General features: G+C 42.2%; 1 protein-coding gene and 2 long non-coding RNA genes across 3 annotated transcripts; all 3 read left to right on the top strand.

Moving 5' to 3' along the window:
• Positions 1-474: 474 nt before the first annotated feature.
• On the top strand, positions 475-2,842 carry LOC120678745. The gene is made up of 2 exons (XR_005676726.1): positions 475-620; positions 2,543-2,842. It is a non-coding gene; the product is annotated as an uncharacterized LOC120678745 (long non-coding RNA).
• A 12,514-nt stretch (positions 2,843-15,356) lies between these two features.
• On the top strand, positions 15,357-16,495 carry LOC120678744. The gene is made up of 5 exons (XM_039960062.1): positions 15,357-15,431; positions 15,505-15,714; positions 15,786-16,089; positions 16,168-16,266; positions 16,355-16,495. Exons 2-5 carry the CDS (start codon positions 15,626-15,628, stop codon positions 16,445-16,447), a joined length of 585 nt encoding a protein of 194 aa, XP_039815996.1. The 5' UTR covers positions 15,357-15,431; positions 15,505-15,625; the 3' UTR covers positions 16,448-16,495.
• A 107-nt stretch (positions 16,496-16,602) lies between these two features.
• Positions 16,603-26,188, top strand: LOC120678743. Its single transcript, XR_005676724.1, has 2 exons — positions 16,603-16,757; positions 25,852-26,188. It is a non-coding gene; the product is annotated as an uncharacterized LOC120678743 (long non-coding RNA).
• The last annotated feature ends 207 nt before the right edge of the window (positions 26,189-26,395 follow it).

Below are 26,395 nucleotides of genomic sequence, written 5' to 3'. Positions count from 1 at the left end.
ATTCAATTTGCTGAACTTTCCAGTTTTTTTCAGTCTAGGAATGGCATAATCTAGCCATGTGGTGGCTGCTTTTTGTATGATTAATGGACATCTGTATGTGCAGATTTGCAATAATCTTCTAGAATTTATCGCTTTTATTTGAGCTCAGTAGATTAGGAGGCATAATAATTTCCATCTCCTAATTGGAAACATCAGCTATCTATGCATCTGCCAGCCCTTATTTTAGTTCATAAGAGGAATCTAGTTTTGTAGCATATCTCTAGCACCTTTCTTTTCCTATATCTATGATTAGCATCTGAATATGTTATGGTTGGTTGTGATAGCTGGCTAGCAATGAACAACTTCTGAAGAGCAACAGAGCACAGCCCCTTCTACTACCCAAAGGCATCAGCTTGGCCCCACTCTACGTGTCTGCGCATTTATATCAACTTTTGCATCTTGCCATTGTGATGAAAAGCACTGAAGGACATGTATCTCTCATGTGGATGGGTTCTGTACTCTATGATGTTGCGTGCTTTGGTCTTGCAATTATTACAAGTTGTTCGGTGCAAAACTTGGTGATTCTGGTGACAGTTCCCAAGATGAAGGATGGGGATGATGTGATGCAGTAACTTGTCCAGGTATTTGTGTTTCATTGTGCATATTTATCAGTAATGTATTTCTCATTGTTACTCTAAAGCTTCTGTCCTTTTAGTTTTTCCTGTCATAATTGCTCTTCAGGATTGTTGGTTTATATTTGTTCAATTCTGTCTTGTTTGGGTATCTTATTGTTGGTTCTCTGAGCTTTTTGTTAATACATCGATGTGAAACTGAATTAGTGAAACTTAGTTGGCAAAAAGATGGGTGCGCCTCTAATTTGCAGCAATTGTGACTTGTTTGTTTTACTTGTAGACATAACTTGGTTGCTCCTAGTTAGGTTTTTTTTTTTGAGACCCTAGTTGTTTTGTATAACTTGTGTTCCACCTTTTATAAAAAAGTTCTGAATTACTGCATGTTCTCTGACGATAATAACAAAAGAAAAATGGAATCCTGTAATGAGTATAATAATTCTAGGCCTGGTAATCAGTTTGAATTGATGACACACATGATAATTATTGTCATTCAATTCATCTAGCAAAGAAGAAGTAATTTCTAGGAATTGTGGAATGGGTAGAATCAGTTGCTTCGTATATGTCCTCTTATTTATTACTCCCTTTGTTCCAAATTGTAGGTTGTTTTGAATTTCTAGATACATTACTTTTGCTATGCATCTAGATATACACTATGTCTAGATACATAACAAAAATAATGTATCTAGATTTACCAAAACAACCTACAATTACGGAGGGAGTACAATGTAACTTTGTAACTTCTTTTCCTATAAATATATATCCGGTAGGGTTTGCGCCCCCCCCCCCCCCCCCCGCCCCCGCGCCCTGTTTCATAAAAAAACTACCATTCATCTCAAATGGTGTCCAAAACTTGCTAAATCGATGATGCTTCTTATTCCGAATTGTTGCTGGCCCTTGCGCATCAGACTCCTATTTCCCTTGGCAGCATCTCACTGTATTCTTACGAGTTACAATTGGCAACTAATGATTATCACCAAAATACATCTGCCGATTGCTCATTGCACAGATGCATATGGATTTAATGACAAATAGTAGTTAATAGTCAATTTCAATTCAAGAAAGAGCTACATTTTCATGTACTTTCTCATTTTTTTATCCATTAACAATGCTAAACTCTGCTAATTAGTATGATGTGTCACTGTTCAAGTAAAGTGAAAATCTTCATTTGTTACTGTTTATGAAATAAATGTAACTTGCATTTACATGACCAACGAATTAATGATATAACCAAACTATATTGTTGATGCGGCATCCTATGGTGTAGGTTCTTTTGTCTTATATCTTTTATTAGCTAACATTTTCCAGTGAGGTGTATTATCATTTTTTCAGCTTAGTTTTTTCTTTGTCAAAATTGTGGCATTGAACATCCCCATATTTTTTTACCTAAAACATGTAGAACTCTTCTCTCATCTGTTTGACTTAATTGCGTGTAGAATCCTACCATGGAGTATGTAGGCGCGCTGCAGGGGCCTAGGTGGCTGCATGCGTCACTCTTTGTTACAAGAGTTGAAGCATATCCTTATATGCCACAATAGCAGTGCATAGTGTAACTGGCAGCTGTAAGGAATGTGGGCATAGAGTTACCATAATGCATGTGTCGACATGTCGTGTATTCCTGTCCTAACTCCTAAGATGTGGCACTGTATCATACTTGAAAACTCCAACACAATTGTATGCTTCTGGTATACTGGTACTTCCGGATTGATGAATGACCACGGTAGCTTTGAATTTGCAATGTGTGTCTTTGCTAGTCTGTTTACTAGTTTGCTTGTCATCCACTATGTCCACAAAGCAAAACTAGAAAATGATGTAGTAGCTGTGGTATAATATGTTGTTTGTTGCTTACAATGTATAGGCTGTCATTTTGATCTAAACTACTTTTTCTGCTGTGTTCCTGGATTGGAAATGTCTGACCTTCTCTTCTTTGGCAGTTTCACTCCCTTGAATATATTTGAAGAGGCGTTGCGTATAGAAGTCTACGGAGTAACAAGACCTAGAGAGCTATCATTTCTTTGTAGTGTGCACTGTTCATCATTTCGGAAGTACTCTTGGCATAATATAAATGTATGTATAAATCATCAAGCTGCTAGCATGCTGGAAAATATTCAGTTTATCTTATCTTAGACTGCTCATATCCTCATGCTATTGTTAGGTAACTGAAACGATGCAACAAGACAAATGCTACCAATGACTGTTCTTATGGTCTGGTATAGAGGTTTATTTTCCTCGGACGTTATGTTTACTTATGAATATGCGATGATTAATCAGGTTTCAACAGCTAGTTATTCGGTATTGCGTGTGTAGTTTTTTTAGTTCTGTTGGCTGCTGAGTTGGCAATTCATGATTGTGCTGTATGATTCTCAAATTCGTTCTTGAACTTTTTCACTTGTAATACGTACGTGGACCATGGATTGGTTATCTCTGATGCTGGCGTGGCGCTGCGCTGCTGCTAATGTGTGAGTGCACTGTCCAGTGTCCACAAATCATGACCTTGCGTGGCAGTGGACACTGTCGCTCAACTTTTGAGCTTTGAGATTGTTTGCAGAAGCAGAAGTCGAAAGGGAATGGGATGTAATTATTTGTAGAATTGTAGTGACGACGCATGGCAAGAACACGAAGTAGCTGCACAGAGGCGAGCGTCAAAATGGTTCAGCAGGAAGAGACAAAACTGGAGCATGAATTTCTTCTACTGATCTCTCCTGGGTGTTGCTTTTGGCTTGTCTGTAAGCATCTAGAAATCTTCGAGACCCACACTGTCGATGATGAATTTGGCATCTGCTTCTGGCAACGGACTACTAAGCAGTAGCATCTGCTAATTTCATAACATGAGTTGGCAAGTAAGCAGAACAAATGTTTAAGGTTCACAAGAAAATTATTCTAGCTTAATGATTAAATTTTCTAGGTCCCGAGAAAAATGTTCTAGCTAAGAAAATATTCTAGTTCACGATATAAGTGTTGAAATAATTATAAACTAAAAAGATTTAAAAATATTTCTATTGTATCTTATTGTACTGTATATTTTTAACTAACATGAAAGATCAATTCAATAAAAACAAACAAATGATTTAGGAGAAAATATTTTCAAAGTGTACTGTTTTCCACCTACTAAACTACATACCTGAGTGCAGAGAGAGGATGAACTAACAATCTTCTCAAGATGTTCTTATCGTAGGCCCCATTTAGATCCATAAAGTAAAGTTTAGGCCTACAGATTAATGCATCAGATGACCCAAACATGTGACTAAAGTTTAGTTCCACCCTACCCAAAGTTTAGTCCATTAGTCTTCAAAACCTACCTAATTTAAACTAAACAAACCATCAAAATGCAAAAAAAACCAAACTATCCCTCGCTATGCTCGTGAGCAGCACAATCCAAGAGCAAAAATGGTAATTCTATTTCTGTACGTATACTACCTAAAGTTTAGTCTATAGATAGATCAACAGACGTGGACTAAAATTTAATCACCTAAATTAGTCACCTAAAATTTTTATTCGACCTAAAATTTAATCCTAGATGACAACACGGACACCCGAGAAGACTCCGAGTCTCCGGCGGCCCATCCCCCAACTTAAACCACTTTTATCCGGAAGCTTCTTCCAGAAGCCTCCGTTCCGCACACACGCTCACGCCGTACACCAACCACTCCGTCCCGCTCCGTTCAGTGAGCGAGCGATGCTTCGTTGGGCTAGGTTACGCATGCCGGCGGCGGCGGCGGCAAGGTCTCCGGGCAGCCCGCTCCCAAAGGCGGAGGGGGCGCCGACTCTGGGGGCCCTGCGCGTCCTCTACCGCGCGGTCGTGGATGCCATCTTCTACGCCTTCCTTGCCGCGTTATGGGCGAACAGCTTCGTCAGCACCGTCCTGGAGATCCTCGGGCGCTGGGTCTGCGGGGAGGGCTCCTCCGTGGAGGCCGCCGGCCTCGCCATCCGCGCGTGTTCCAAGTTCGTCATGGTGTTGCTCTCCGCGTGTTACATCATGCTGGTCATGATGCGCGTCCGCGAGCATGCCGAGTTCGACATCAAGGAGCAGAAGGAGAGGGAGAAGGTCGATACTACCCCTTCCTAAACTTGTGTTTCTTTGTTTAGATTACAAAATCTATGAACTTTCTTGTGCTATACTCAGCAAATAACCAACTTAATTGATGATGTTTGTTTGACCGTTTTTGAATTGCTTCGAAATGGAAAGTTTGTTCATTATGCTTGAAATGGCGTCAATACCCAGTATTTCTTCGTTCCCCTTCCAAATTGAAGCTAGAATAAGGAATCTACAAAAATCATAAGGTTTTCTCATGCATTAGGTCTGATACTCTGATCCAGAAGAAATCTGATTTCATTGCAGCGCTATAGTTTAGTAGCTTCCTTTTTTATTCTTTAGAGAAATTCGTATCACAGTGGGTTTCGGTTACCAGTGTGTATGCCTACTCAAATTGTTCAAGTTTCTAATCAAACAGTAGATATTTTTGTAGCACTTCATAATCTGGTTATTTAGTGGCTAGTTTTTGTTTCATTAACGTTCCATAATATGTGAATATTTGCAGCCTTATGAAGTTGTCACTTGTTTCTGAGCTTAATGCATTAGGAGGCATAAGATCTGCAGACCCTAATTGAATTATCTGCTCTCTATTGTTGCTGCATCCTATTTTGTAGCTCATAAGACAAATCTGTTTATAGCTCATCTCTAACACCCTTGGCCTACTTGTATGATTTGCATGTGAATTGGTTTAGTAGCTGGCAAGCAACCATATGGTCGCGGTGGAAACGGTCAATGAACATCTTCCAAAGAGGAAACCAGCGCTCCGGCCCCGGCTACCCAAAGGAGTCAAGTTGGCCCCACTCTATGGGTTTCTGCCCATGTTCCTACTTCAGCTCCTTGCCATTATGACGCAACTCCATCATGAAAAAGGATCTCTCATGTGGAGGATGGCTGATGTACTCTTTGATGTTGCACGCTTGGGTATTGCTGTTATCATAGGTGTTTGGGCTGTGCGAAATTCAGTCATTCTAGTGATGGTTCCCAAGGCTATGCATGAGGATACACCGTGAGTTACACAAGGTATCACACTCTTAGTATGAACCTTTCCCCTAATCCGATAATATATTTCCTCTTGTCATTATACTGCTCCAGAGCATCTTTGAGTTTAGTTGTTCCTTGTTATAATCATTCTTCAGAATTTGTATTGATTGATTTGTCTTTGCGAATGTGCTAGTTATCCAATACGATCTCTGTTGTAAAATCTATGTGAAACTGTCGTAAGAAGTGTAGTCTGCTAAAAGATTGGTTCTTCTCTAATTCAGCAGCAATTAGGACCTGTTCTGGTGTAGTCATATGAATACACATAAATCCATTCATGTGTGATCAATATGTGTGTTCATTTGTACACAGATCTTATTAATTTGATTGTATTATCATAGTCCGCTGCCCTCTCATATTATTCTGTAATTTGGCTATTCTGTTCCATTGGCCTTTTGTAATCTGGTTAACTTTTCTTACTTCAATGAAGCATCACTAATTTGGTTACTTATTGAAGTGTTACTAATCCATTGTTGTATTACAATGCACTATTTATCATTAATAATGAAGAAGTTGTGAAGTCCTGCTTGTTGTAGGATCAAATTAACCAAAATATGGAAAGCTTGTGCCATGCTTGAACATCTATTCGAACTTCCATGATAAGAATTAAGAATGTTCATTATGTTCAAAAGGAATCCCAGACTTGATGTAGCTTGTAGTCATAATTTGTCATCTATGCCCAGCTCAATTTCCTGCTTCCCTTGGTAGCATCTTACTGTATTCTTGTGGACAGAAATTGGAGCATTATGAAAAACTAGCTCACATAATGGTCTAGCACTGTTATGCAATGACAAAGTATTTCGCATTAATTAGCACTGTTGCAGGAGAAATAGACTTTTCATATACTTTGTCATATTTCAATCCATAACAGTGCTAATTAGCTAATTAGATAAGAATCCGCATTGAGTAAAAGTGAAAAGTTTCATTGCATGCTATTTTTAAAAAAAATAATTTTGTTGTTTATGAATGGAATTTTGCTTGTACTTGCATGAGAAATGGACCAAGAGGGTCATCAGACTATTTTATTAGTTTTGAACACTACCACATATAGGTTTGATGTTGGTATATAGCTTTTCCAAGTTAGCTTTTCAGTTTTCACTTATGAGTTCTTTGGTTTTGTAAGTGGTGTGGTTCTGAACAAATCTGTAATTTTTTTTAGATCAGCAGGCCTGTAGTTTTAAGTTGAGCCAAAATAGGTAGAGCTCTTTTCTCATTTGTTTAACTTGTTTCCATCTGTTCTACATGTTTCTCCATGATTATTTCTTAGCAGTTCAAATGAATCTGAATCATACTTCAACTAAAAGGATGGTTGCATGAATTAGCGCAAATTAGGAGGGAAAAACAAGGGGGAAAGACTCCATGCACAATCGGTGTCAATCCCTTTCCCTGTTAGAAGGATTACTGCATATACTGATATATGTGCTACAGTGTCCAAATTCTCGGTACATGTTATGACTATCTGCTTAGATGGTATATAGGTATGGTTGAATATGCTGACATGATTACAATGTACTCATCTTCTAAGACCATAAAATGCGCTGTAAGATATGTAAACAATCCAACCCAATTTTAAAGTTTAGTGTAGTCAATGGTTTCTCCATACCGGAGTATGTGAATTAAGTTAGCATATTTTGTCAAATCTGCTGGCTTCCAGAAATTTAGTGATTATTTTTAGGGAATTAATATTTGTTGGACATTGTCCTTTTGTTCAAAAGATATAGAAAAACAAATGAAACGAGCTAAGAGATACTATTTTCTCTTGTCCGTATAAGATAGTTACTAACTGGATGATTGCTTTCATAGACTGTACTTCTTTTAGACACTTAGCAAGGCAGGTTTTTTATTGGGTTTGGAAAGTATTAGGAGATGTATTCCTTGCAGTGCATGGGATATACCCATATGATGTTTATCTCATTTTCTACTTCCTCCTCTTTCACTGTGGAATTCAGTACATAATATAGCACCTGTCCATAGATAGTTCTGTTTAAAATTGAACGTTCCTGTTGTGTAGAGCTTCTTGGTCAACGCCTTCAGAAGCTTTTCATTACCAGTGTGTGCCTGCGTGTTTATTTACTAGTTTGTTTGCCATTCATTACTCTCAAAAAGCGAAATCATGTGTATGATACCTTAGTAGCTGATATATACTGTATTGTTTGCTGTTTACAATGGATGATCTGAACTTATTTTCTTGATGATTCCTTGATTGGAAAGCATCTAACCGTTACTTGTTTCCTTCTTCGGCAGTTTCAAACTACGCGACACATGAACTGAATTGATGAGGCCCTACATATGGAAGTCCGTGATGATTAACATTACCCAGAGATGATGTTGTTAACTTTACAGTGTGTGCTTTTCATCATTTTTGAACCACTCTTGGCATGAACTCACCTATATATAGCTCCTCGCATGCTGGAAGGTTTTCCGTTTATGTTCTCATTGGCAGCTCAGATGCTATTGTTTGGCAGCTCAGATGCTATTGTTGAGTGCCTCAAACATCGCGACAATGCTACCAGTGACTGTTCTTACTGCCTCGTAATAATAGAGAAGTTTATCATCCTTGGACACCATGTTTTGTTATGAGAGTCCATCAGGCTTCAACAGCTAGTGTATATTGTATGCATCAGTACTACGGTTTTCATCCGCTGCATGGTTCGGGTAGCTGAGTTGCTTTACGCATGTGTAATGTCATGGATGGAGGGGAATGAAATTTCAGTGGAGATCACAGAAGTTCGATTTTACTAGGCTTTGATTTCAAAACTCTTGAGGGTTCACGTACGCAGAAACGGCCTAAGATTTTTTCCTCCCTTTGCGAGGAGAAGTTGCATTGACCTTCATTCAATTGATGTCGATCTTACATTGAACAGTCATGATTCAGATGGTCGATGTGCAAAGAACAACTAACAGGCTAGTGGGTGTAGCTAGCAAATATCACAAACCAGATTTGGGCATATACTCCATAACCACAATAAAGAGAACAGGGCACCCCGCCCAGCCCTAAACCCGCTAGCCCGCTAGCAGGTTCAAAGCTCCTGGAAGCAAGCCAGCACGCGCTCCATGCTTGTTGCACCTATATATGTACACAGTAAGCACTTGGCTCTCCACTCTGCTACCCATATAGGCACACCTCGCCTTTGAATTCACGGGTCTGGATTTTAACATACATCGCCACTGCCCGCCGCAACCCCCCCCGTTGCCGGTGACTTGGCTGGACAGGTCTGGGCGTCATTGCCAGCCTGCAACATGGCGTCATCTATGGCTTCCTGGGGGGCGGCCTGCGACCTATGGGTGGGTGGCTTCATTCGCGCCTGGCGTCCTCCTTTGGCCGTATTTGAAATGGAAAGCAGTGTTGCTTTATCTTGCCTAGGGATGAAAACGGTCGGCGAAAGACTCTACCGTTTTTACTTTCACATTTTTTTATCGGAAACGAAAGCGGTACGGTATTTTCGGAAACGAAAACGGCGTCGGTATTTCGGTAATTTCGAAAACAGAAATATACGGTCGAGAACACATCGCTAACGGTCGAAACCCATCAAAACGGTATTTAAAAAACGATAAACATATCAAACAATAGAGCATAACATTAACAATATGACTTGACACATCTCATATGCAAGTAGTGAAGATTCAATTAAGATATTAATCCAAATATCGAACCAATCCGTGATAACTGACACAAAGTAGCATGCACGATAGTATGGCACAAAGTTACACACAACATATGTGACATAGTCATACATGATCATTAACCAAATTCAAATAGAGACTTAAATATATACTAGCATGCCATTAAGAATAGTACTAGTGCAGGGCCGCAGGTTGCCTATGCCTATAGCTGAACCTCAGGCATGTCATCATCATCACCTGCCACATAATCATCATTGACCAGTTCTGAAAATTTATCCTACAAATATAAAAATATATTAGTACTCCTATTATCATAACAAAGTACAAAACCGATAGCCAATAATGGAATGAGAAGAACCAACCTCACGGGGGTCACTGCCTCACTGGGTTAGGGAGTGGGGAGTGGGGGATTTTGAGGTTAGGGTTAACCTGAAAGGCTGGGCCAGCAGGGAAGCATGCGAGCTATTGGGCCGAGAAAATATGTGTTGGGCTAGGCTTCAAATACGGTAGGATCCCTAAAATACAGTAATACCGGCAGTAAATTACCGCATAAATACAGTAATTTTCGAAAACGGTCGGTATAAGCTGAAATCATTTTCGCTTTCAGTTTCGGATAAAAATACCATTTTCGTTTCTGTATTTTCGGTAGCTGTTTTCATTTTCATTTACACCAGAATCTCTGTAAAATCTCGAAAATGATTCCCGATAATCAAAAATTTTCGTTTTTGTTTTCAACCATAATCTTGCCCAAAACGCAGCATTATAATCTAGCGTTTCCTTTTGCTCCCCTTGAAATTAGACCTTGTGATGAGAACATTTTCCATTGTGGGTTGTCTAATTTTTTATTTTTTTTATTTTTAACCTTTTTTAATAATATTTTAAGATTAACCCGTATCGGTTTTTATTTGCAGGGCGTAACCCGTTTGGTCGTGCCAGCCCGCATGGCGCGACAGATAGCCTTTGTCGCGCCAGTGCATGTGGCGCGACAGTGGCATGTGGCGCGACAGTGTGGCCACGCCACTGTCGCGCCACATGCACTGGCGCGACAAGCCTGTCGCGCCATGCGGGCTGTCGCGACAAGGCCAATGTCCTGGGCCCGCGCCGGCCTCCTCTCCCCCACCCTCCCTTTCTTTCCCTCACTCCTCCCCGACCAGAGCTCGTCCAGGGGTCGCCGCCGGCCGCCCCCCCCCCCCTGATCCCCCCAAATCCGGCCTTTTGGGGGGGAGTTGGGGGAAACGTTCCCCACCCTTCCCCGAAGGTATTGCTCCCATTTTTCCTCCTTTAACCGTGCACATTTGTAGATATTAGGGATTCTTGGTGATTAGGGTTTGGTTCTTGATTTGAAAAATCATGTCGTAGTTGATAGTTTTCTCATGATTAGGGCTTTAGATGATGCGTAGATGGTACTATGCTCTTGATTTGGACGTGAGGTAGTACGTGCATGCATCGATTAATATGATTTCTAGGATTGAGTAGTGGTGATGTTAATATGGCTTTCACTCATGGATACTAGGCACCGTGAAGAATTGTTTTTGTAGTTCATCTAGATTGGAGTTGAGCTTATTAAATTTGCGGTCAGGTTCGTAAAAATCTAATCATCTTGTCATGGTTGGTTCAAGATCCATCTAGTTTTTCTTAGGATAAGTTGCAAGCTCATGTGATGTAATACTCGTAATATTGTTTCAAGATCCAAGGGTTGCTAGGCAAAAGTAGGGTTATTAGATTATAACATCTACCAAAGTCTTAGCTAATAATGGATGGTTGTTTACTTATCCTCCCTCCATTTTTTTACACATCATATTAGGTTTGTCCTAAATCAAACTTATCTAACTTTGACCAAATTTATAGGAAAGATATAATAGCATCTACAATACCAAATTTGTTTCATTGAATCTATTATGGAATATATTTTGAGACATATATTTGGTAGTATAGATTTTGAGACATCTATTTGTGAATATATTATGAATTCGGTCAAAGTTGGATTGAGTAGTGGGGATGTTAATATGGGTTTCACTCATGGATACTAGGCACCGTGAAGAATTGTTTTTGTAGTTCATTTCTTTGTATAAGTGATGAAGGTAGTCCGATTTTTTTTATTGTAGATGGACAAATTAGTTCGGGTTTTTCATGGTGGTATGGTTAAGGAAACTGGAGAGTTTGAGAATATGGTAGAGGATATCGAACTGTTCGATAGTCCTCCATTGTTAAAGGATTTGGTAGACCGGGTGGTTTCAAAACATTCATGTGGAATTGATGAAATATCTCTGAGGGGTAGATTTGATTGTGGTAAAGCTAGAGCACATTATGTTTTGATGACATTGGAATCTGAGATGCATTGGAGAAAGTACAAGATTATAGTAGCTCGTGCAAATGTGGTTTGTTTAGAGGTGGTTGTTGAAATAACCCATAGAACAAGATTAGAAGAACCAGTTGGGATAGTAGATGAAGTTCCATTTCGTATTGAGAATATAACTCAAGAGTCAACTGTTGTAGAAGATGTCCCAAATCTCACTTGTGCTAGTGTATTTGTTGCGGATTATGATATGGCCGTCGCTTGCGATCATTTCGCCAGTGGTACCTTCGAGGAGGTGGATGAGAGGGGTGCTGGAGAGGATGATGATGTTTCTTTAGGTTCAGAGGACAATGAATACGATAGTAGTGATGATGAGGACGATGATGAAGGCACTGGGGAAGAAGAACCGGAGGGTAATGCTAGGGCGCCCCAAGTAGAGCAGGAAAATGCTGATGGCGACGGATCCAACCCTAGTCATGAGGAAATAAGTGGTGATGAGAAGTGTAGGGATGGGGCAATGGGTCGAGCTGTTAATAATGCTGAGGCACGATTTAGTTATACCGCTGAAGAGTTGTGCATGATGAAGCTAGCCCACGTTGAAGTCCCGGCGGTTTCAAATGATAAGGATCTTAGTAGGATCCATAGAGCAATTTGTGACTCATATGTCTTTGAAAGCGAGTATGTAATTGATAGTGACAGTCCAGAGATTCGCAAGGGCATGAAGTTCAATTCACTTTCAGAGTTGCAGTTTTTCTTAGCTGATTATGCAGTGCGTCATCATCGTCCATTTAATGTGGTTCATTCGGACAAGAGTGTATGGTACGATGTGCTATGCAAGCAGGGGTGCCTATGGGGTGTATGGGCACGGATTGTTAGGGGCACGGGTCAGTGGAAAATCACCAAAGTCAGACAGCCTCACACATGTGCATCCTCCAGACCGAAGCAAGTTCATGCACAGTGCACGGCACGTTACCTAGCACATCGCATTCTTGGTATTGTTCGGAAGGACAGCGTCACATCCGTTCCTTCGCTTATGGAGTCAATTTTCGGCATGTGTTCTTACCGGGTGAAGTACTCGAAAGCTTGGCGTGCAAAACAGCATGCTATAGCTCTTTACTGGGGAGATTGGCTTGAGTCATATGCAAGGGTGCCCAGAGTCTTGACGGGAATGTCCCTATACAATCCTGGGATTACATGGTTCGTACACACGGGAAACATGATGCTTCCTCACAATGGAGTGTACAAACATGTTTTACAAAGGGTGTTCTGGTGCTTTCCCTAGTGTGCTGAATCATTCCAGCATTGTCGACCTGTGATCCTCGTGGATGCCATATTCTTGACGGGTAAATACAAGGGGACACTAATGATGGCAGTTGCCGTGGATCCAGAAAGGCAACTAGTTCCGTTAGCATTTGCTTTGACCGAAGGAGAAAACAACGACAGCTGGTTCTGGTACATGAAGCTGGTGCGGCAGTATGTCTTGGGTCCCTCCAGACAAGTTTGTATGATTTCTGACCGCATCATGGCCTCTTAAACTGTGTTAAAGAGCACATGGATGGATTTCCCCCTCTTGTGCATAGGTGGTGCATGCGACATTTTGCAGCAAACATGTGGAGGCGTCAGAAAAAGAAGGAACTAATTGGGAAACTAAAGTTATTGTGTTCAGTGCGCACGGAGAAAGCTTTTGAAGAAAAACTTGCTGATGTAGAAAAGGAAATGAATGACACGGCCAAGGAGTGGCTGAAAGGCGAGATGGTGGACAAGGATAAATGGGCTCTTGCTTATGATGAAGGGGGGAAGCGTTATGGTATCATGACCACGAACAATGCTGAGTCATTAAATAATATTTTTAGGGGTATTCGGTCAAGACCTGTTGCAGGCATTGTAGAGTACTCCTTCGAGAAGTTGAACGAGTACTTCGTCGATAGATGGGGTAAAGGCAGGAGTTTGTTGTATAAGGGTGGACAATGGGGACTAATAGCGGAGGAACACCTGAAGGATGCTGAGGATAGATCGGTGAACCAACTTGCAGCGCCTTACGGCCGTGAAAGAATGATTTATAGTGTTAGAGGTGCAGGTGGTACAAATATAGGAGGAGAGAGTCATGGAGGACGCCATTACAAAGTGGACCTCAGATCTGGCGAGTGCACTTGCATGACATCACAGCTGTTACACCTTCCATGCTCGCACCTAATAATGGCATGTAGAGCTCGAGTTCTTTGTTTCAAAAGCCCCACTTATTTGAGCCCGTACTATGCTCGGTCGAACACAATCAACATATGGAAGTCCAGTTTTGAGCCTTATCTCGATCCGTCCCAATGGCCCGAGTACAAGGGACTAGAGTACGTGCCGGATGCGTCGCTATTGAAACCTAAAAAAGGAAGGAGGTGGAAGAAAAGGCTCAAAGGTGACATGGACGAGTCGCAAGGTCGGGCTAGTGCGGACTATGGCACCAGTGATTTCGATGAGGACAGGAGCCAGAACCGTTGCTCCAAGTGCCATAGATTTTGTTCTCAGTGCAAGTGTAAGAAGAACAAAAAATCTAAATGAAAAAGAACGTCCACAACAAGCGTTAGAAAGAGGACTAGGCATATCTCACGGAGAGAGGTACAATAATTTTTGCTTAGCACAAATATTAATATATACATACAGTGTTTTGCTTATCATTATTAGTTGGGTTTGTCTTGGTCTTTATTTTTGTCTTATACTCATCGAGTTTTGATTCATCATTGCAGGATGGCGCACCCCACGTTCCCCATACTGGAGACGTTCTACGACTCCAAGCACCGAGCACACGTCCTAGTTGACCGTGCCGAGGTTAGTGTTACTGTTTCTCAATAGTTCAATTTAACTATTTAGCTGCCTGTAACGACTCATTTGTTCCCATATTAGGTGTTGGCGCCCCTCCGCGCACGTACCCACTCCCCCTTCGGTGGGATGAGCAGTATGTGTCGTACCTTCGCCGGGCTGGGATGCTTCCTCTTGCTCGAGTGGTGTGTGCGGGCCTCCCAGCGATGGATGCGCCTCTGCTAACTACTTTTGTGGACCGTTGGAGGCTGGAGACACATTCTTTTCATTTACCTTGCGGGGAGGTCAGCATCACTTTGCAAGATGTGGCGATGATTCTTGGGCTGCCTTTAGAGGGAATTGCAGTGACCGGCATTATACGGACTGATGGCTGGAGAGATATGGTAGAAGCACTGATTGGGATTCGGCCTCCAGAACCACCTGAGGGGGTCAAGGACAGGAAGACCTCAGGGGTTAGCTCGGCTTGGTTGAGGCAGAATTTTAACCATTGTCCTCAAGGAGCACCACAGGGGGTTGTAGAGCGGTATGCTCGTGTATGGTTGTGGCACCTTTTTGGAGGTTTTCTGTTTCCTGATGGTTTGGGAAACATGATTTCATGGATGATACTTCCAATTGTGGGCCAGCAGTGGGAGAACATTGCTCAGTATAGTTGGGTGTCGGCAACTTTAGCTTGGATGTACCGGCAGCTTTGTGACGCATGTCGGCAGATTGCTAATGATTCAAACCTAGGAGGTTGTGCATACCTCCTGCAAATCTGGATTTTGGAGCACTTTCCAGTAGGCCGGCCGTACCGAGGCGATCTTGAGGTATTAATTAGCGTTGCAATCTCACTCTTCATTGGCAGGACATTAAATGATTTTTGGATAACCATAATTTCCTCCTTTTGCAGCCGTGGCCACACCATGATGAGGAGTCCAGGCCCACCGTTGCTTACTTTTGGAAGAACGTTGGAGCTGTAAGAGGGGATCCTGCATGCCGCTACATGCGTTACATGGACGACCTAGACTGCCTCACTCAAAATCAGGTTATAACCTTCATACCGTTCGGTAAATAAATGCTTCTGTCTACATGATTTCTAATGCGTACGTGGTATGTAGATCTTCTGGACACCGTACAGTAGAGCCGAGCTGGACGAGTTGGAACTGAGTGATATTTGCACACGCGATGCCGAACTGTGGAGGACTTGCGTGCCTTTGATTTTTTTTCTTTGTAGTCGAGATGCACTTGCCGCACCGTGTCAAGAGACAGTTCGGCAGATTGCAAGACTTCCCTCCGGAGGGAATTTCGACGTCCCAAGCTTTGCATAGGTACATTTTATGCCTTCAAATTCATTTCTATTTACCAATATTATTTCACTAATACACCGCTCTTATGTCAGTATTGACAGGAAGAAACGGTACACTGAGAATGATTGGCGTGTCAAACACGCACAGCCACTGGCACAGTGGGAACAAAGGCAAAAGATGCATCCGGAAAGTGGACCGGCACATAGGCACAACCATTACAAGGAGTACCTTCGGTGGCTTCATTCAGTGGCTAGAGTTTCAGTCAAGCCACCACAATCCACTGAACCTATAGAAGACCACGCGGACACAGACGATGATGATGACATCATCGATGCGTACGATGATATCACTCGTGGAGGAGTTCAGCCCGAACGGGGCCCTTTGCAAAACTACATGGTAGATCACGCTCTTTGTTTGACATTTCCTTACGTTTGCACATTTTCAATTATTTTTGGACTAACTGAATTGAAATAGGCACAACAACTCGGACGCCTCGCTAACGAGGCTGGCGTGGCAATGGCTCATGCAAACGAAGGAGACAATGCCGGGGGGCACTTTAGGGCATTTGTCGAGGTTACTATCTTTCCTTGAATCCGAATGTAACTGGTTATCTGAAATGTAGTTGAACGGGTAATGACTCACATATTGCTCTTTGATACAGAGAGTCCGTCGGAGCTGCAGGCGGATGGCCGCTAGGGTCAATTGCATGGCTCGGCTAGACGAGGCGTTTGGTCCACAGGCCTCTGGTGCGTAAACTTCAAGTGCACGTGGCCCCACTTCCAGCATACGGACACCGATTCACTACGGTGCCGCAACCGCTTCACTACGGTGCCGCAACCGCTTCAGTTCCTGGGTATTCCGGTTCGAGAAGCCGTTCAAGGACCACTTCCAGCACTGGTTCACGTGCCTTGTCAAGGGGCAAAGCTATCCAGTCATCCGAAGGCAGTGACGAGTCCGACCGCCAAGGCGACTCAGAAGATGAGGACCCAAGCTTTCAGGTGCTTAGGATGTCGTAGATGTTTGATGCTCCCCTAGGAACGCAGACTCAGGGTGAATCGAGTCAGGTAAGCATGTGTAATTGAAATGTTCTAACTTAGAGGTGATACTGCATCATTATAAAGAAAACGTGATATTGTACACATTTTTGGTCTTCAACATGCCTCCATGTTATATATTTTTGTGCAGGTGTTGATGCTCCTTAGAGCGCCAATTTATGTACCGCAAGCGCACAGATCGTGGTAGCTTTTCCCTTAGAGTACTCCCCCAAGGTTTATCAATCCGTGGATCGGAAGCAAACCAACTAGGGTTTACCATCTAATCTATCGAACCTATCCTAAACATGAAGCAAAGATTGCATATAAACTGAACACTTGATATATATGAATGAAGCATAAGTGTTCATCACACCCACAACCGTAGATGAGATAACACAACCAAGGAGCTAGGGCCTATCGTCTCTAGGAACAGTTCTAGTAAAAAAGGTGATCAAAACATAGATTGCATCTCAACTAAAGGTACACGAAATAATCTCTCAGAAAGGCAGCTCGCAAGCGGCCTACTTTCCCATGGTCGCCGGTGCGAGGTGCATGTTAATGCCTAAGGTTTCCCAAAGCTTTACCCCAAACGCCCACCAAATACTCTTACTCGAAGCTCTCCTCTTGGTGGCCGCGCCACGACTCCCATGATACTCGCCATCGATCCTATTCCACATCATGTCGTCGCTAGGGCTTTTCCCTCCGCCATGCTGTCACCACACCGGGGTAATCAACCAACTAGCTAAAACACGCTACCTCAACATATCCCCAAGATATAGACTAATCACCACGAATAGATCTAATCTTACTGTGAACATATAGATGCATCACATATGAGAAAGAAAGCATGCATTGAAGTAGACCAAAGTCGAGACAACTAGAATAAAGAGTAGATTGATATCACCATCGTGTGTGTACATACCCCGACGAATGTTGGGGGTGACTCCCGAACTCCACCATGGCACAACCTCGCAGGGAGGCCATGGCGGCTAGGGGTGGCCTAAGCCATCTCCTAGGTACCTTCGAAGACTTGCGGCGGCCGTCGTCTCCCTCCGGCCTTGGCCCTAGGTTTTCGTCAAGTTCTGGGTGGATTGATGCTTCGAGTTGGATAAGATGCGAGCTATTTATAAGCCGAGGAAGCCACCGGTCGAAGGGGAGGCCAAACCGCCTCGAAAACGGGCTAGGCCGGCCGGCCTACCCCCTTTCGGTCTCGCCTCGGTCTCATCTTTTGCGTGTAGACTCCTCGCATCTTCTAGAGTTTATGTCCTTCACGATTGCACCCCTTTGGACATCGTTATCTTGGAGATATCTTCGAGGAAAGGATAGGATAGGGAATCCTTCCTTAAATCTTCATTTGCTTTGTTTAATCCCGAAGTATCTTGATCTCATCTTCGTGGGCTCGGTCCTTTGGGCTCTCTTGGAGGATGGATGTGCATGAATGGGCTTCGAATCAACATGGGCTTTGGTCCTTCCTTTGGGCTTTGGCCTTCATCTTTCTCCGTGTTAGCGCTCGATCACGGGCCTCGTCATTTCATGCTCCAAAATAGGCCAAAAACCTGCAGAAACGAAGTTCCTCCAAAATATATGTGCAAGTGTGAAAATGACCAATAATTAGGCCGGGGTTAGGACGGTTAGTGATTTTGATATTAAATTCATGCCATTATCAAGGATAAATAAGGGATAAATGGGGTACTTAAGGAGCTCCAACATTCCCCCCATGCTTAAACCTTGCTCGTCCTCGAGTAAGTCCAGGAGCTTTGCTTATAAAGAAATCAGCGTTGCCCCTCAATGTTCTCTCTGCACTTAGTTATACATAACAAGACATATTGCTCTCTCAAGTATTTAGCATTAAAGTTCATGTTGTGACCGGCTACTTTTTCATTATGGGAGATAGACTAGCAATTAAAGAATAAGCCACAATAATAGATAAATGCAATGCTCTCAAACTTAAGCGAACTTCAAACCTTTACCTAGTTTCATCGTGAAGAGTTTTCAAAAGATTGCATATCAAACATAAGTGAGGTTCTCTTGCAAAAGATCATGGAAATACTTATCTCATCAAGTCTCTCAAGCCTACATTAGATTGTCTTCAACCTATTCTACTCATATATAAAAGTGGAAGGCTTATGTGGAGCTTGGTAGGTAAAAACAATCCTAGCAAAACATTATATCTGAAATATTGTCAAACTAAGAGAGAGATCTAATGGAATTACCGAGACAAGTCAAAAAGGCCATTGGAAAATAATGTTGGAGAGGGAGAAAGATGAAACACACACATTTAGATAGGTGGACATGTGCAAGTGGCAAATGGATGATCCCGAGACACAAATGAAGTTCTCGTTATCGGATTGCACATGGTTGGAAGATTCGAGTATGGAATAGTTATTCAAAGTAACTTGGAAAATTAATGAAGCCAAAAAGAACTAAGTAGCATTTTATTCTTCTCTTTTTTTCTTTTCTTTTTTCTTTTCTTTTCTCTCTTTTTTTCATTTTTCTCTTTCTTTCTCTTTTTTTTCCTTTTTACTCCTTACAACTTTTGATAACATAGAATAGTTACCCAGCCATCCCCCCATGCTTGAACGAATGCTCGTCCTCGAGTATGAATAGTGGGAGAACCAACTAGCTAGGGTAAGTATCTCAAATTCACCTTCTTCTTCGTAGAACCTCTTGAATCTCCGGGGAGCCTTGTCTCCCAAAATTTTTCTTTATATGGTGCCCTTGATTCTTTTGATTCCGTCGAAATTATAATCCATACTCAAATGGGGTTGTGGTCGAGGAGGTAATCACAAAAAGATATATTTGGTTTAGGGTGGATATCCAGCGAGGTTTGCAAAATTCCCGAAGTAGAAATTCACAATGCATGGATAAATAGGCTAGCAAAAAGAAGGTTACACAAAAAAACAGAATGACCAGCTTCTTAGTCTCGTACCAAAGAAATCAATCTTAATCCAACTCATCAAAATATAAGTTTGCAATCGAAAGGTTTCATCATGAAAGAATATGTATGTATAAGCTTTGGTGGGTAGAACTTTGCAAGAGATTCACAAATGTAGATAGCATAGGAATTAAGTTTTCAAATTAAACAACACAAGGTGTAAGGTCATCGGTAGACTTAAATCAAAGAGCAACATAGAATATGTGGGTTTAGAATTTAGTCATTTAACCTCCACAAATAAAAGAGCTGGTATTTAATTATTTTAATTCCATTTAATTGAGAGCAAATGGTCAAGTCATATACAACATAGCGTAGGTAAAACAAAGTAGCAACTTTCATCACTTTTCCATAAGCAAGAGCATATAAGAATATCATCGTGGTGAGCTCAAGGTGATGGTGGTTATCATTCATTGAAAACAAAAACAAATCTAGGTTGTACTCCTAGTAGCCATGTTATTATAGGGAGAGATATACAAAGGTTGCATCTTTGGTTGAAGGCATATATGTTCAAGCATTTAGAAAAAGAGAGAGTTGAGGAAGAATTACCGTCCTTCTCCATGCTCGTAATGAAGTGTAGCGCGGCCTCCCCCATACTTAAGCATTGTGCTAAGCATGGAAGAAGAATCATGAGCATCTTGTGGCAACCGTGATTATCTTACTCCATGAGATCTTTCTTCCTTGTCCACGAAATCCTCCCCCATGCTGAGCATGATGCTATGCGTGGAAGGAGAAGATGGACCATCTTGCAATTCTTGAAGTTCTTCCCTCATGTGTATGAATATCATCTTCAATGTGTCTTCACCTTTGTTGCCTCAATTTCCTTCAACTTCTTCTTGTACTAAGTCATGGTCCCAATCATTGCTTCACATCGTCGTCGCCTCCTTCAATTCCTCGTTGTCCCATTGCTGTCTCATCTTCACAAATTTTTCTTTCAATTTCCAGAACAGAACCTATACTGAAACATTGCTCCATTGCGAAGTGCACGAATATTTCTTTCCAACGAGTCCTTATTCGCCCAAAATTGATTCCGAACAAGAGAGTTATGTCCATTTTATCCCAGCGCTGTAATCTGTTCCGAATTTCAGAACGCGCAGCGTCCAAAGTTTTTGACATATCTCCTTGTACGGGTCTTCAAATTCATTGATCTTAGATGCGTTGGAATGGGAATTTCATGGAGCTTCTGAATATCAACTTTTTCTTCCTTGTATGTCTCTGTCCATGTGCAAAATTTGATGAAAACATCTGGCCTTGCTCTCGAACTTTGGAGATGTTGACGAATTTGATTTCTTCTTTGATCACGAATTCATGGGAACGCTTCTTCATGTCTGCAAAACATTTTAAACATACACTACCCCCGGGGTGACGGTCGGGAGTAGAAACAAATGCCAACAAACCTACCATTCCTAAGATCTCAATTTGTGGCAAAGTTAGCTTAGCGAAACTAGTGAGTGTACGTGTGTGCCAGTGTAAATGCAAATGAGAGGAAGGTATATAAACAAAGACAATGTTTACACCTAGTTCTAAACACCATATTTACAACTAGGTTGCCGAACTTCTCCATAGCCAAAAAGACTTATTTAACCAAGGTCAAAACACCATGTCTATCCCAAGATCAATAGGCCTTAATAGCACAAGAAAAAAAATAAAGCGCATTGCAAAGCTTATAAACCAACCAAATGCAACCTCATAGCTTGGTAACTAAATGATGAAGGTCTTCAATCATGTCTAAACACCATGTTTACACAAGATTGCAAAAAGGAAAATGCTCACATGAAGCATTAACATGGATATGAAAGCTTTCATCAATAAAGTTGAGACCAAGCTAGAAAAATGAGTGCATGAACAATGGAATGGATGCAAAGTGCAAATGCAAAGTTAGCAAAAACAAGCGTTAGCAAGGTTGAAAGGACCTTTCGATGTTGTTCCGCAACTAGCTTATTCAAAAACAATTGCTAAGAGTGACAAAAAGCCTTCGCGACACTTCATAAGAAGTGAGACTTTTGTCAATGAAAAGGTTATTTATCGAAAAGGACCAAGCAACCAAGCTAACAAGGTTTTAGAAGTAGGTTTATGGGTTTCCTATATTTTTTTGGCTTAAAACAAAAATTTTGAAGAGAGAGTGTTGGGTATAGAAATTCTATCTAAGGTGGTTTTTTTAAATAAAAACTAGAGAGAAACAAAAGTTAGATTTTTTTTGAATGAAAAACATAATCTATTGTTTTAGGATTGCTCTATGAGTGGTTTTCCTAAGGTTTTAGGATCTCAAAAGCGAGGCTAGTCAATGTTTTTAGAAAAGGTTTTTTTTAAATGCAACATGCAATGCAATGCAATGCAAGGGTGAGACGAACAACATGGTATGCAATGCAACACGGGGTGGGTGAACAAAATGATATGACATGATGAGGTGGTCTAAAACAAAACAAAAAGTTAGCCTAAGTTGACTAGCCACAAGTTTAGAATCAAAGGGTGGTGCAATGCTTCATAAATCTCTCTAAAAAGACACAAAGAAAAAGACTCAAAACGCTAATAGGCACACAAAAATGTCTACAAGTTTCCCAAGATCAAATAACATAGTGCTCCCTCAATAATATTTAGAATGAACAACATGAAGTTGTGGTTTTTGTTAGAGCAACGGTACAATGTTACTTGATATTCCGATTAAAGAGTGCAATGTAGACGGTCATATTAATATATATAAATAAAATGAACAGGTTGCCTCCCGCAAAGCGCTTCATTTAAAGTCATAGAGCTTGACTTTCTCACATACCTTCTCATTGATGTGAAGCCATGGTCCTTCGTGCGAGAATCCGAAGTGTCCATGCAGCTTGATGTCGCCTCTTGTAATCCCTCGTGGTTTGCTTGCAATATCTTCATTTGTCAAAAGTCGACCGCTTGTGTCTTCATTTGCCAATGTCATTGGGGTTCTTCCTTTGCTCCAAGCCTCTGAATTTTATCACGTACGCTTGATGAAAGCATCGCCCAAGCTCCCCTTCATTGTTGTCATCGTCATCTTCTCTATCTTGTTCTCATCACGTTGCTCCAGCCTCTTCTTTGTGGAATCTCTCCTGTATACTCAACAGAACATATACCAAAATATAGATCTATTGAAATGTTTATGAAATTATATTTCCAACGAGTGGTCATTCATCTTAAACCGAATCCAAACGAGAGAGTTATGCCCGTTTCACTTTTGGCGCTGCGTGCTGTCTAGAAATTTTCAGAGTGCACAACCTTCAATGTTTTGGCCATACCCGCTTGTAGGAATCTCTGATTGACTTGGTTCTTGATTCGTTGGAACGGAAACTTCATGGAGCTTTTGAATATCCAAAAATATGCTGCTCTTTGCTTCTGAGGTCGGGCTGGACATTGATGAGAACAATATCTTCTTGTGAATTCGCCCGAAGATGTCAATGATCTCGATCATGTGGTCTTTGGAGCGTAGTGTCGTGCGTCCTTGGCTTCAAGGTCATCACCATTGATTCACCAGCGAGTATCATGGCTCCAATGGTATGTCTCCATGGTTCTTGCTTTGCCTAAGGTGTCGGGATCGAAGATGCTCCTGTGCTTCGTGTTGATGATCCGAACGGTTTCCTTCCTTGATAGCATCACTTGATTAGAAGTATATCGAGCATCCCACTGGAGAAGATAGGTGGTGTCGTGGTTCTTCTAATCTTGTTGCCTCCAGCTTTGGTCAACTTCAAATCATCATCTTTTGTGTACACAGCCTTCCAATCATCCTTTGACATCATCATCACCTTCTTCGTCGGTTGCTACTGCCTCTGTCCTCGTTGAATTTCCCTTCGTCCAGTGCAGAACATGTACCAAATTTCTGCTCCATTGCAAGGTGCATCAAATTATATTTCCAACAATTGGTTATTCACCTCAATTAGACTCCGGATAAAGAAGTTATGCTCGTTTTATTACGGCGCTGCAATCTGTCCAGAGGGATTTTAGAACGCGCAGCGTTGAAAGATTTTACCATAACTCTTCACACCGATCTCCAAAGTTGATGGTTCTTGATCCGTTGGAAAGAAGACTTGATGGAGCTTCAAAATAATCTATTATTTGCTCATGGTACTTCTCTAATCTTGGACAAAAAACTCATCACAATAGTAACACTTCATAGATGATGATGATCGCACGATTTTCTTCGCGGGCATGCTTCATACCTATTGCTTGAACAAACAATTCTTCCCAAAAACATCAGTCTTTAAAATCAATTGACATGGTGGCGTACCTTATTTATGATCTTTTGCTTTGGGGAGTGGGGACTCGATAGCGGATGCTGGGCCACTAACAAAAGTTAGCACCAACCACTAAAGAGCGAATTTTGATGATGTTGCCGTCATGTCGATGTGGACGTTGTCGATGTTCCATGTCGAGGCTCCTCGATCATCTTATTGCCGATTGTTGAAATTTGTCGAAGTGGATTATGGACTTCTCGAAGTCCAAGTTTGGTGTCTAACTTTTTCCACCTGCTTTCAAGGACACAAACAAGAAAACAAGGCTATACGCAATAATAAAAATTAGGGTTAGTCCAAAAAAACTAGATAGATCGCCATAGGGTTCGAGTTGCCGATCCCCGGCAACGGCGCCAGAAAAGCTTGTTGACGCTCCTTAGAGTGCCAATTTACATACCGCAAGCGTACGGATCGTGGTAGCTTTTCCCTTAGAGTACTCCCCCAAGGTTTATCAATCCGTGGATCGGAAGCGAACCGACTAGGGTTTACCATCTAATCTATCGAACCTATCCTAAATATGAAGCGAAGATTGCATATAAACTGAACACTTGATATATATCAATGAAGCATAAGTGTTCATCACACCCACAACCGTAGATGAGATAACACAACCAAGGAGCTAGGGCCTATCGTCTCTAGGTACAGTTCTAGTCAAAAAGGTGATCAAAACATAGATTGTATCTCAACTAAAGGTACACGAAATCATCTCTCAGAAACGCGGCTCGCAAGCGGCCTACTTTCCCATGGTCGCCGGTGCGAGGTGCATGTTAATGCCTAAGGTTTCCCAAAGCTTTACCCCAAACGCCCACCAAATACTCTTACTCGAAGCTCTCCTCTTGGTGGCCGCGCCACGACTCCCATGATACTCGCCATCGATCCTATTCCACATCATGTCGTCGCTAGGGCTTTTCCCTCCGCCATGCTGTCACCACACCGGGGTAATCAACCAACTAGCTAAAACACGCTACCTCAATGTATCCGCAAGATATAGACTAATCTCCACGAATAGATCTAATCTTACTGTGAACATATAGATGCATCACATATAAGAAAGAAAGCATGCATTGAAGTAGACCAAAGTCGAGACAACTAGAATAAAGAGTAGATTGATATCACCATCGTGTGTGTACATACCCCGACGAATGTTGGGGGTGACTCCCGAACTCCACCATGGCACAACCTCGCAGGGAGGCCATGGCGGCTAGGGGTGGCCTAAGCCATCTCCTAGGTACCTTCGAAGACTTGCGGCGGCCGTCGTCTCCCTCCGGCCTTGGCCCTAGGTTTTCGTCAAGTTCTGGGTGGATTGATGCTTCGAGTTGAATAAGGTGCGAGCTATTTATAAGCCGAGGAAGCCACCGATCGAAGGGGAGGCCAAACCGCCTCGAAAACAGGCTGGGCCGGCCGGCCCATGGGGCCTAGGCCGGCCGGCCTACCCCCTTTCGGTCTCGCCTCGGTCTCATCTTTCGCATGTAGACTCCTCGCATCTTCTAGAGTTTATGTCCTTCACGATTGCACCCCTTTGGACGTCGTTATCTTGGAGATATCTTCGAGGAAAGGATAGGATAGGGAATCCTTCCTTAAATCTTCATTTGCTTTGCTTAATCCCGAAGTATCTTGATCTCATCTTTGTGGGCTCGGTCCTTTGGGCTCTCTTGGAGGATGGATGTGCGTGAATGGGCTTCGAATCAACATGGGTTTTAGCCCTTCCTTTGGGCTTTGGCCTTCGTCTTTCTCCGTGTTAGCGCTCGATCATGGGCCTCATCATTTCATGCTCCAAAATAGGCCAAAAACCTACAGAAACGAAGTTCCTCCAAAATATATGTGCAAGTGTGAAAATGACCAATAATTATGCCGGGGTTAGGACGGTTAGTGATTTTGATATTAAATTCATGCCATTATCAAGGATAAACAAGGGATAAAAGGGGTACTTAAGGAGCGCCAACAGCAGGCACCTCAGGATGCACCCGCTTCTCCTCCGCGTCGCCGACAAAGGCGTTCTCGTGACCACACCGACGTTGGTAGCGCGAACATGCTCGCAACAGTTCCTGGAAGGCAACGGCGGCCCACCGACCCTTTCAGCCCTGCCGAGCGTGGATGGCGCCATAGATGAAGGAGCACCGACACTTTGTTCCTAGATGTATTGTAAAAATGCTACCTAGAACCTATTTGTGCTTGTCATGAACTATTTGTGCTTGTCATGGACCACTTTAGGTTGAGATGGACAAGATCCTTGTAATGGACTACTGTAGGTTCCAATGGACTATGTGCTTGTGTGCTGACGGCTCGCTATCACTTTATTGGTTGCTTTGAATTTATGTTAGTACAAGCCCCTCTTGCTGCAACAAGTTTTATTTTTATGTGGTGGGGCAGTCTTGGTTCGGTTATTCAACCATTAGCAACTTGAGCACCAGCAGCAGAAGCAAGCAGCAGCGAGAGAGCAGCATAAGCAAGCACCAGCAGCAGAAGCAAGGCAGAGCAGCAAGGTAGCTTTC

Source organism: Panicum virgatum, chromosome 6N (assembly GCF_016808335.1).
Source record: "Panicum virgatum strain AP13 chromosome 6N, P.virgatum_v5, whole genome shotgun sequence".
NCBI lineage: Eukaryota > Viridiplantae > Streptophyta > Magnoliopsida > Poales > Poaceae > Panicum > Panicum virgatum.
This window is presented reverse-complemented; position numbering and strand designations above follow the sequence as displayed.

Bases quoted from the DNA above. Each gene is read 5' to 3' on its own strand.
- LOC120678744 (XM_039960062.1), top strand. From the start codon at position 15,626: ATGCACTTGCCGCACCGTGTCAAGAGACAGTTCGGCAGATTGCAAGAC. The intron at 15,715-15,785 runs GTACATTTTATG...CTCTTATGTCAG, and splicing joins ACGTCCCAAGCTTTGCATAG to TATTGACAGGAAGAAACGGT. The intron at 16,090-16,167 runs GTAGATCACGCT...GAATTGAAATAG, and splicing joins GCCCTTTGCAAAACTACATG to GCACAACAACTCGGACGCCT.